We start from the raw sequence: 12,106 nt of genomic DNA on the forward strand, positions 1-12,106 counted from the left end.
GCCTTCCTCTGCCATCCTGTCATAAGATAAGCTCTTTATCTACTCCTTCTCTTCCTGACCTCCTCCTACCTGCCTTTGCTGTCATCACCTGTCTTGGCCCGGAGCATGAAGGCGCCCTCCTTCTCCTCTGCCTTCTCCTTTTCCTAATTAGCCCAGCAGCACATGTGGTGCATGGTGGCAGTTATCACCACACCACAAAGGAAAAGGAGACAGAAGTATGTGGATGTGTGTGCGCGCGCACACATATGAAATCAAGAGACAGCAATTGCAACTGCCGCTTGACGGAAGGGAAAGAGGAAGAAGAGGGTGCCCCCAAAAGGTGGGGGGACAGCATTTGGCACCCTGCCTCAGGTGCACAGTGGTCTTGAGCTGCTTTTGCTCCCAACTTCTCTTCCAAATTGAGGATTGTTCTGCATGCCATCCATTCAGTCCTGACTAGAATGGCAAATTTCTCTCCTTTTTTCTTTTAGTTTTTGATGTAAAATGAATGTTCTATTTTTGTATCCAAGTAAGATTATGAATCCAAGCAATATTAAGATGTCACTCAAGGAGTGCAGGCTTTTAGACTTGGACAAGAATATTCTCCAACTACTGTCCCCCACCCCCACCCCCACCGCCAAAAAAAAAAATTCATTCAGGTAGAGGAGGGGAGAATTGTTAAGAGGAATGGTCTCTCAGTCAGTAATTCTCACCTTTTATCTTTTCACAGACAGGAATCATTCAAATTTGTTTTCTCTGGGGCATGGCTGGCAGAAGATGCAGACTATACCTTTAGAAGCACACACACATGCACGTGCACACACACAGAGGCAAAACGAGGCTAAGGTAGCCCAGTCCAGTTTTGTCTGTGCGTGTGTACTGCCAGGATCGTGCCCTAGCTGCGCCTTGGCAGCAAACCTGCCTCCGGAGCCAACCTCTTACTGATCGGAGCCCACCTGTTTTACTGATCGTCTGCCAACCCTGGCTGGGGCTGGCAGACTGCAGGATTCCCAGGCTGGCTTCGGGGAAGGGAGGAGGATCCCCATAATGCACTGGGCACTCACACATTGCATTTTGGGAGCTCCAGGGAGTGGGGCAATGTGGGGCAATGCATCCCGGCACCCCGACCCTCTGAGCTACTGGCAGAAGATGGCAATCATCTGGGAGGCCAATCCGGCCACCCAGCGACAAGAAGAGGATCATCTCCGGAGGAGGTAAGGCTTAGAAAGTTGGAAGGCTTTCCGAGGCTTCTTCCGCTCTCCCCTTTGAGCCCTTCTCACGGATCATGAGAAAGGGCTCTTAGAAGTTTTGTTTCTTTTTAAGAAAAGGCTGCACAAGCAGCTAATGGAATCTATTTTATGTTATAAAGCGGGTTCATACAAACACACATTTTCCCAAAGAGGTAAAGCAAACAAAGTTGTTTCTGTGCTGTACTTTAGAAGCTTCATTTGCAAATCTAAAGGTTGTCCTTTGCTTGGGACACCTAACTTTACACAACAAAAGGAGACTGATTAGCACCTCTTAACACTCTCCTTTCCTTCCTGTCTCCTGCTTTTTATGGCTCCTATTCAGTTGCTCTGAGCATGTACTGAGTGCTGGTTCAAAAGTAAGAACTGGAGTTTTTTTGTTCTTTCACACAGATAGCTCCTCAATGGGTGTCTCTCCATTCCCCACACTCCAAGCAAAAGCACCCCATGGCACCTTCACATCCTCAGCAGGGGACCTGTCATGAACAGTATTACAGAGACATGAATTCAGTAACAGGAAGCCCAGCTGAAGAAGAGACACAGAATAGGTGAGTATGGAATAACAGTTAATGATCCACCTTCTTGTGCAAAAATGAGTGTTTCAGGTGCTTTGAACATGAGTGTTTCAGGTGCTTTATATAATTGCAAATCAACATTTTGTGACCCTAGACCACACATTAAAAAAATGTGTTGACCTTGATGAACTTTGTTCCTCTGATCCTGACAAAATGTGATTTTGTTCACACACTTGGTGAGATAACAAAATAGATTTGATCAGCCTCTTGTGGAATGATTCTCTTGCAAGGAACAATCCCAAAAGCCTCCCCCCCACGTTTTCTGCTTCCCCCCACCCCTTTCTGGAAAGCCAGCGACTGTGCTAAAGACCCTCGTGAGAACTGCAGAGAATATACAGTAGTTCAGTAGAAATTCATGAGAATTTTGCCCCCTCATATTGCCCCCTTGAGAAATTTCAGAGAATATTGGGAGGGACATATTTATTTATGTATTCATTCATTTAACATATGTATATATTGTCCCCCCCCCAATTAAAAATAATTAAAAATGATTAATTAATATCCACCCCAAGTCTACTTTTTATCATGCAGATGTGTTCATGTGTATAGCAGAGTACAACTCTGTGTGATCAAGCATTTCATTGTGTTCTTTAAGACAACTACTTGTGTCTGTTGACACAAGGAAATTCCAACTGGCCCAACTACTGAATGGAACTGAACTACAAAAATGTAATGATATTTATACCCCACAGCTGCCAGCAAACTCACATGCGTCATGAGTCATTCCAGATGTGGATATAAAACAGCGGCTGCCTGTGCAAATGAATTCCCTGATCCCAAAGAGAGTTGATCTAAACGGCGAGGTGCTACTACTTGGTCAGAAATTTGCACTCAACGAAGTTCTTGCTGTCAAGTGGGAAGAGAAAAAATTGCTGCCTGTTCCAGACACACGACGAAAGTTGGAAGGAAAGGCCTAAACTATAGAAACAAAAAAAAAAATCTATTTTTGGAAAACCAAGGATGTGCTGGAAGACCATGCTGTTGCTCTTGTTATATTACAATGCTCATGCCACAGTGCCCCCCAGGTGGAATCGAGGTAAGAATTACAAATATAAATTGCTTATAGCAGAAGGGATGTTTTATCAAATGAGGTTTCCCATTCCTCTTTAAGATTTTGAGATCATTCGCACAATCAAAAATTGTTTTCTACCTGGGTTTTGGAGCTGTGTGTGCTCCCAATTTTTGGTTGTATGGAAGCAAGGTAGGGAGGAGGAAAACCTGGGTTGCTTTTCCTCCTACCTTGCTTCCACACAGTCACTTCTACCCAGATTTCCCTCCTACCTTGCTTCCTTATAACTGAAAATTGGGAGCACAGACAGCTCCCAAACCCAGGTAGAAGAGTTTTTGATTGTGTGAATTACCTCTTTGTTTATGTATGACACCTTTCCACACCAAGGAGAACAGAGGTTCTATGAGGTTCTTCCTTCTCCCATTTTATTTCCACCACATCCCTGTAAGGTAGCTTAGCCTGAGATACAGCAATTGACCCAGGTCTCCAAATGAGCTTTATGACTGCGGGGATTTGAACTCAAGTCTCTCTGCTCCTAGTACAACCCTCTAACCACCACATCACAGAGGTTTTCTATTTTGTTCCATTTCTCTATTTCCTTTGATGAAAAAGAAAATTAATGTAGATTATTTTCCAGCTGTGGAACCTAATAAAAACCAGTAGGTCTGTATGGAGTAAACACCTCTCAATTAGTGTTATTAATTTATCGCTTATGTTATATGTGGAAGGTCAGCCTGTGCATACACAGAAACAAACTCGGAAGACCTTAATTCACCCTTAGCTGAGGCTGAATATATGCTGTTGCTTGCTTTAGGTCTGGCTGATCTTAAACACATTGCACAGGAATGCAATCTTTCTTTCTGCTGTTGTTTCGACTGTCAGTAGAAACAAAGGAAGAACCATGTTGAGAAGTATCTGCGCCATTTAAGTGAGCTAAATAACAGTTTTTCTTAAAAGATGAGTCCATATCTTTATTCTAGCCCAGGGGTTCCCAACCTGTGGTCCTCCAAACGTTTCTGAACTATAACTCCCATCATTCCCTGCCACAATAAGTTCAGCAACATCTGGAGGACTACTGTTTGGGAACGCATGCTCTAGCCCAGGGATTCTCAATGTTGGGTCCGCAGATGTTATTGGACTTCAACTCCCATAATCCCCAGCCCCAGGGGCCTTTGGTTAGGGATTATGGGAGCTGAAGTCCAATAACAACTGAGGACCCAACGTTGAGAATCCCTGCTAGCCTAAGTCATATATTACCACAAAAACTTGAGAGCCACTTTTCTGTGGCTCCATCCCATGTCATGATCTTGGAGGAGGAACCACTTGGGATGATGCTAGAACGGAGACCAAGTTGTTGCCACACGGTCCCTGCATCTGGACATTGCCACAAGTTCCCATGCTGCTGCAGTAAAGCATGTATTGGCCCTCTTGTCTATGGAGTGGTACATACAGGATCAGCTGAAGTCCACCGGGATCTTCCCTTTCACTACTACTACTATTACTGCTGCTGCTGCAGCAAATATTTATACAGTAAAAGAAAAGGTCTCAAAGCAGTTTACATAGAAAAATAAATAAGTGAATAAGATGACTCCCTGTCTCAAAAGAGCTCCTAATCTGAAAAGAAGCATAAGATAGACACCAGCAATTACCACTGGGTGAATGTTGTGCTGGGGCTGGTTAGGGACATTTGCTCTCACCCTGCTTAAAGCAGGGAAAGGAAAGATTGTGTCATCAAGTCAGTGTCGACTCCTGGCAACCACAGAGCTATGTAGTTTTCTTTGGTAGAATACAGGTTTACCATTGCCTTCTCCCGTGCAGTGAGATGATGCCTTTCAGCACCTTCCTATATTGCTGCTGCCCGATATAGGAGTTTCCCATATTCTGGGAAACACACCAGCAGGGATTCAAACCAACAGCCTGCTGCTTTCTAGGCAGGTTGCTTCCCCGCTGTAAATCATCATTTTAAAAGGTGCCTATTTACTCACGTCATATTGGGCTTTATTATATTTATATTTATATAAATATATTTCTATTATATTTATTTCAGTAATTTATGTGCCTCCTTTCTCTGTGTATTTATTTTACAGACTCCTATAATCTCCTAATCAGATATTATGTTGTACCTGCGCTCCGAGATCTCTACACTTGTAAATGTTTTTGTGTGAATGGCTGTACCTGCATTCATTTAAAATGTGAACGAGGCTGGGCACAGACCTTCTGAAATGCAAATTACAGACAAAGTGTGTATTTCTGTACCTGCATTCAACATAGCATGTGAAGAACGTTACCTGTGTACAAAGCTGTACGTGTACACAGGTACGCAGACAGTGTGTGAATAAGACTAAGACACAAAGATGTGCTTTCAGACATCTGGGGACTAAGGTACATGTGATGGTGTTGTTTCAAGCATACCAGGGATACATTTTTTAAAAGGAGCATTGACATGGGGGAACGAATCTCAGTTGGAACTACAGTGGGGGTAGAGTGCTATAGGGCCACTACCTGCTGCCAGAACCCCAAACCAGATCAGGCCCCTGTGCATATGTTATTGACAAAAGAAAATGGTTAGCTAGCATAGACTAGTAGAGAGAGACCAGCAGCGGTCTGTGTCCAGCCACCGCTGCCACTGTGTCCCCCCTCACCCCCCCCTACATCTGACATCAGATGCGGGTGGTAAGCCACACCCCACACCTTACGTCAGACACGGGGGGCATGTCGGGGCTGCAAGGCGTGGCCCCTGAGGGGTGGCGGCCCGGGCTCTTTGAACCCTGTTGCCCAATAGTGGCTACGCCCCTGCTAGCATAGATTTTATTAAAGATGTGTCATTTGGCTTTGGGGCAGCAGAGTATTTGGATTGCTTGGTGGGTGTGCGTTGCCAGTGCTCAGGATTCAGCTGGTCAATATTTGGGTCAGGAAGGACTCCCCCTCACCCCATACCCGGATGGACTGGCCAGTAAGAGGGTGCAAATTCGAATGACCATTTTATCAAGTGATAATTTATCACTGTGTATATATAACAGATTGGTAAACTAGTCATCTGTCTATGGGAGGAAAGCTGGTCTTGTGGGAGGAAGCATTTCTTGTCCCCTTTGCTTAACAGGTTCTGCCCTGGTTGCATAGGAATGGGAGACTAGAAGTGTGAGCACTGTAAGAAATTCCCCGTAGTGGATGAAGCCGCTCTGGGAAGAGCAGAAGGTTCCAAGTCCCCTCCCTGGCATCTCCAAGATAGGGCTGAGAGAGATTCCTGCCTGCAACCTTGGAGAATCCACTGCCAGTCTGTGTATGTAGACAATACTGAGCTAGATGGAGCAATGGTCTGACCCGGCTGCCTGTGTTCCTATGTACTCTCTTGCCATGCGGTGAGAAGAATTTGCCATGCGGTTAGAAGAATCCTCTCCTTTCCTGGATAATGATTTCTGGTTTGGGGTACAGACCAGCTTTCCAAACGACTGCAGTGCATGCACACTTTGGGAAATTACTTCCTGCTCAACGGACATCTGTGTTAAATGTTACCCATGCCACCAGACACTTTTTATGACTTTTCACCAATTGTAGCATTAAATGAGCCAACCCCTCCCAACTGGACACAGATTCTAGGGGAGAGACCCCCATGATCAGCCCCTGCCTCCATGATTGGGTCATTTAAATGTTACCCTTAGCAGTGTGTGAGTCACTGAGAGAAAAGCATCTCCCACATGGCTAGGGTAACACTTAAAGGTCCCCTAAATTCACCTGGACGGTGTGAAGGGAGCTTGGCTTGCATGTGTAGGTCATTCCATGTCATAGTTTTTCTCTATTAAATTTCTATCTAGATATAGTTCTTCTACATCACCTTAAGTGGCATAGCGGGGAAATGCTTGACTAACAAGCAGAAGGTTGCCGGTTCGAATCCTCGCTAGTATTATATCGGGCAGCAGCAATATTGGAAGATGCTGAAAGGCATAATCTCATACTGCATGGGAGCAAACCCCTCCTGTATTCTACCAAAGACAACCACAGGGCTCTGTGGGTGCCAGGAGTCGAAATCGACTGGATGGCACACTTTTACTTTACAGTTGTTTTAGTTCTTATGTATCTAGATACCTGCTTAGCTGCAGTAAAGTAGCTGTGTCATATGCCCTGAGGGCTATGCCCTGGGACATCCAGTTGAGTTGGGTATTACTGTGCTTTTGCTGTATTCTGCCTCTAAAGTACCTTTAAAAGAGAGAGCTGGTCTTGTGGTAGCAAGCATGACTTGTCCTCTTAACTAAGCAGGGTCTACCCTGGTTGCATATGAAAGGGAGACTTGATTTGTGAGCACTGAAAGATATTCCCCTCAGGGGATGGAGCCACTCTGGGTAGAAGGTTTCAAATTCTCTCCATGACATCTCCAAGATAGGGCTGAGAGAGATTCCTGCCTGCAACTTTGGAGAAGCTGCTGCCAGTCTGTGAGGACAATACTGAGCTAGATAGACCAATGGTCTGACTCAGTATATGGCAGCTTCTTATGTTCCCATGTTCCTAACCTATGAGATGAGAGTGGGGGAGGGGAGAGATCTTGCTTCCTAGCCCTCCTTGGAAGAGGAGAGCTGGTCTTGTGGTAGCAAGCATGACTTGTCCCATTAGTTTAGAAGGGTACACCCTGGTTGCATATGAAAGGGAGACTAGAAGTGTGAGCACTGTAAGCTATTCCCCTCAGGGTATGAAGCCGCTCTGGGAAGAGCAGATTTCCCTCCCTGACATCTTCAAGATAGGGCTGAGAGATATTCCTGCCTGCAACCTTGGAGAAGCCGCTGCCAGTCTGTGAAGACGACACTGAGCTAGATAGACCAACGAATGGTCTGACTCAATATATGGCAGCTTCCTATGATTGTACTTAATTCTTGGTTTGCTCCTTGGGTGGGTGAGTGAACAGTTTAGGAGCCCCAAGAGAACCCCAAGAAAACACGACATAGTGTTTAATTTTTGTTTCTTTGAATGTATCCCAGATCTCCCCCCACCCCAGTGATAGCGCCTAGAGTGGCATGTACCCCTGCCAACAGGACAAAGAGGCACCTTCAGAATGGCAGCTCTTTTATATTTAGCAGGGGGAGAGCAAATGGCCTTAGTCATCCTCAACACAGCGTCCCTCCAGTGGCTGTTGCTGGTAACTACCCTGTGAGTTCTTTGGGAAAAGGGAAGGAACTGTCCTACTACTACTACTATAATAATATGTAAACTGCTTTGAAAATGTCTTTGCTGAGAATTGGTATATACATTAATCACAGTAAGAGCTGTGGTGCCAATGAACCTGCAGTAGAATTCTGTGCACCCTGCTCTGTTGCTTGTCATCATCAACAGTTTCAGTATTAAAAGGTGACTACGTACTACTAAATGTCAGGAATGTAGAGTTGTGCCAAAGGAGACTGGCCCAGGGTGGCCAAGGTGTGTCTTGGTTGCTGAGTTAGTGAGTCATCCCCAGGGCTGTGTCTACTATGCCTTTTCATTTTTATAATTCTTCGTTTTTAGCTTTAAGATTTTAATTTGGAATTTTAAAAGCTAATTTTTTATTGTGGTTTTCGCTTGGATTTTTAACTTGTTGAATTTGGTCAATTTTATTAGTCTGATTTTAAATGTTGTGAGCCACCCTGAGCAGTAATGTACTGGAGGGGCGGGGTATACATGTTTTTAAATAAATAAATAAATAAATTCACAGGCCACATAACTTTTTAAAAAATGTGCAGACAACCACTTGTAAAAGTCATATTATCCACAGGAGTCTTAATCCAGCTCTAATCATGTGCAGCTACTACTCCCATATGTGCATCCCCATCTGCATTAAATGGCTCATTTTGCCAGTTCAGTGGGAACCAGATGAATATCTCCTCTGTATTTCTCAAAACTAAATTAGGGTGGGGATATTTAAGTAACAGGCGTTTTCCATTTTCTTTCTGGTGAAATTAAGATGTTCCATGAACTCCATAAAGGCTTGCTGGAAATATTTAGGATTGGGCATTAAATATGATGTTCCCTGATGATTTATTTCCCTGGTGACTTATTGGGAAAGTAGTTTGCTTAATTCAGGGATAATTGGTTACTTGGAGGTCCATTTAGTTAAAACCAAAAAACTTTCTTTAATAATGTCTTGACTCATTTAATCTCTCCACTGTTATTTGGCTTAAGATCTATGCTTGCTTTGGTGGGATGGCCAGGAATGGAGAAAGAAAACACCTCTGAGCTGAATTTTTGGGACTATCCCTAAATCCAAAGGCTTTCAGGGGAACTTTGGCACTGAGGACAAGTTATATTTGTCACTGTAGGGGAAAAAAACCAACTGCCTCTGCTTGACTTGGATCTTTTGAAGTCTGTTCTTTATAGCAAGTTCGTTGTTGTATGGGATACAATATTTTTTTCTTCACAATGCGGCATCGGAACTCAGGGAGCATAATCTCTGTTGCCTCAGTTGGGAGCTGACATTTTCTCCCCGCTCCTGCCCCCCACACCCATTCAGAGTAAGAGCAAATGACTTTGTTTGCCCTTGGTGACATTGCCACATAGCCAAATTGGATTAATTATGTTGTTCCATGACATTATCACATTCCTGCTGTGATTCCTGATTGGTTGGGTTCACATTGTGGAAAAGGAGGAAAAAAATAACACCTTGAGCAGCAGAAGGTAGATACCCAGTAGGTGCAAATAATCATAAAGAAAACAAAAAACAAATATGCTTGGGAGTTTTAGAGGATATCCTCCTGCCCCCACAAAGGGCATCCCCTTTGACTTTATTGTTTTTTTGGGGGGTGGGGGTATTGTCCACTAATTTTAATGCTTTTAATTGGATGCCTTTATTCTGCTGTGAGGCTCTTTTTACAAGAAGCAGAAAGGGAATACTCATTACCATTGGCATTTGAAATCACTCCATTGAGTTGGGAGAAACAGGACAGACTGCATTAAGTACAGATTTCTGAAGCCGTGGAGGGACAAACAATTTTCTTTGGGATGAGGTTTATGTGGTCAGTGACATTAAAAAACTATGGTTGCTGGCACATAGTCAAAGCAGCTAATGATTAAACTTAAGGGCTCCTAATAAAGACAATTCAACAACACTTTTTTTAAAAAAACGTCATCGCCTTTTTTTGGTAAAAATTTGTCAATCCTGTCTAGGGTTACCAAGTATAAGAATTTGACTAAGTCTGAGGCTTGCAGCCTCCTAGGAGGAGTTGGGAGAGAAAGGGGCAAAAAGAGCACACTGACTCGGGATCCCACGAGTGAGGGCCCCCCAATGTATTAGCCAGTGTATTAGCCCATAATGATAATATTTGGGGAGCTGCAGGAGGAAGGTCATCCTATGAAACTAAGGGCCAAGAAATTTAGGACCGACAAGAGGAAGTACTTTTTCACACAGCACATCTTTAATCTATGGAATTCTTTGCCACCGGATGGGGTGATGGCCATCAGCTTGGATGGCTAGTTTTCTTGGTGTTTACCATATTTCCTGTTTAGATTGTAAGCCCTTTGGGGACAGGAAAACACCTTATTTAGTTATTCTTCATTTTTCTATATAAACTGCTTTGGAATCTTTATTGTAAAGTGGTATATAAATAGTAGTAGTATTAGGATCCATTCCTGACACCGTGTCCAACTCTGCTTCTCCACTAGACTCCACCCATGACAATCAGGCACCACCCCCTCAGTTCCTAGTTTCCACCCCTCTCAGCCAATGAATCTTGGGCTATCTGGCATCCCCTCATGATGCCTCTCTTCTGATTTTCTTTAGCTGCCTAAAGTATAAAAATATAAGCCTTCTTTCTGCCTGCACTCATGATAAATTTTGGATTGTGTAAGGACCATGAATTTCCCAAATGGAAAAAAGTGGCATGTAACCTGCATCTTATCAGAGGTTTTTTTTTTCTCTCTCTCAGCTGACACTTCCTGAATTTTCTGCTTAATGTCAAACTGCACAAAAAATTCCACCATGAACCACTTGCTAAATTCTAAGCATTTACTTTCTCCTGGATACTGAGTTTCCAGTTTGGAATTCAGATTTAATTCTAGCTTAAAGACAGAAATTTAGTCGATAACATAATATCAGATAAAACTTTATTGCACTATGATATCTGTGATAGGATATCACCAATAAATGTACATGGTAAATCATACAATTGATGACACATACTTTAACAAGCTTTATAGTCAGTAAAGATTCCAGCCTTTTCCTGTTCTTAACCATTTGTAGCTATTTTATCCAGTTCTCTTTTCCTGGTTTCCTTGTCTTCCACAGTATGGGTTACAAAAACATTAGTATCACCCAATAAGAAACATAGAATTTCTGCTGGGGAGTATTCCATAGCATAGGGGTTCCCAACCTGTGGTACTCCAGATGTTGCTGAACTCCAACTCCCATCATACCCAACCACAATAATTTGTAGCTGTGACTGATGGGAGCTGTAGTTCAGCAACATCTGAAGTATCACAGGTTGGGAACCCCTGCCATAGCATTTTAAATAGGGTGGGCGTCACAGGTACACCAGATCGGGAATTGGCCAAAGGCCTACATTGTCCACCTGAGGGGCCATGTCCACCTGAGGGGCTATGCCTGGCCAACGCCTTATGGTGTCAGTGCTGACACAAGGCAACCAGTAGACTTGTTCTGCTGCTACCTTCACCACCAAGTAAACTCCTCATCTGTAAATAGGAGCATCTCCCAGAGGCTACTGCATCATTGCAGGGCATGAGGCACTTCTCTATTGGCTGATGACAGGGTGACAGATAAATCAAGACACACATGGCAGCTTCTCCTTCAACCTTACCCTTGAACTCAAAACAAAATGCAAAATGAACAAAACGTTTCATCAAAACAGCAACCGAGCTGGCTGCTTTGGCAAAACAACTTGAAACATTTCGAGTGTTCTAGCCATAAGGAACAATGGGGAAAACTGGAAACATCCCATTGTTCCCCATGGGTAGCTCCTAGGGGCACCGAAGTGGGCAGTGTGGTAGGGCATGATGGATGCTACCTACCACCCAACCCACAAAAGAAATGGGCAAGCAGGCAATTTTTTAGCAAATTTTTAACCTTTACCCCAAACCCCTATAGGAATCCTTACTGAATTCCTCTCTACAAGTATCTGAACTGGGTCGAACTGGTTCAGCCATGTTCAACTGCTCAGAATGGACCACTGCTTGAATGAACCAGCTCATGGACTGGGCTGTTCAGTTTGAGTTCAGTTAGAACTCGAACCAAACCACCCGTAGCGGTTCTGTGCACATCCCTACTCCAGGTGTTGCTGAACTACAACTCCCATCATCCCCAGCTAGAATTTATTGTGGCTAGGAAT

At 43.8% G+C, this 12,106-nt stretch overlaps 1 protein-coding gene across 1 annotated transcript in view; it reads left to right on the plus strand.

Moving 5' to 3' along the window:
• Nucleotides 1-820: 820 nt before the first annotated feature.
• FAM180A (family with sequence similarity 180 member A) overlaps nt 821-12,106 on the plus strand; it is a 31,746-nt gene continuing 20,460 nt past the window's right edge. The window contains exons 1-3 of the mRNA XM_053251828.1: nt 821-1,193; nt 1,620-1,774; nt 2,494-2,837. Coding sequence (XP_053107803.1) covers nt 2,762-2,837 — 76 coding nt within the window. The 5' untranslated portion in view covers nt 821-1,193; nt 1,620-1,774; nt 2,494-2,761. The remainder of the gene's footprint in view (nt 1,194-1,619; nt 1,775-2,493; nt 2,838-12,106) is intronic.

This window comes from Hemicordylus capensis, chromosome 5, assembly GCF_027244095.1.
Source record: "Hemicordylus capensis ecotype Gifberg chromosome 5, rHemCap1.1.pri, whole genome shotgun sequence".
NCBI classification, from domain to species: domain Eukaryota; kingdom Metazoa; phylum Chordata; class Lepidosauria; order Squamata; family Cordylidae; genus Hemicordylus; species Hemicordylus capensis.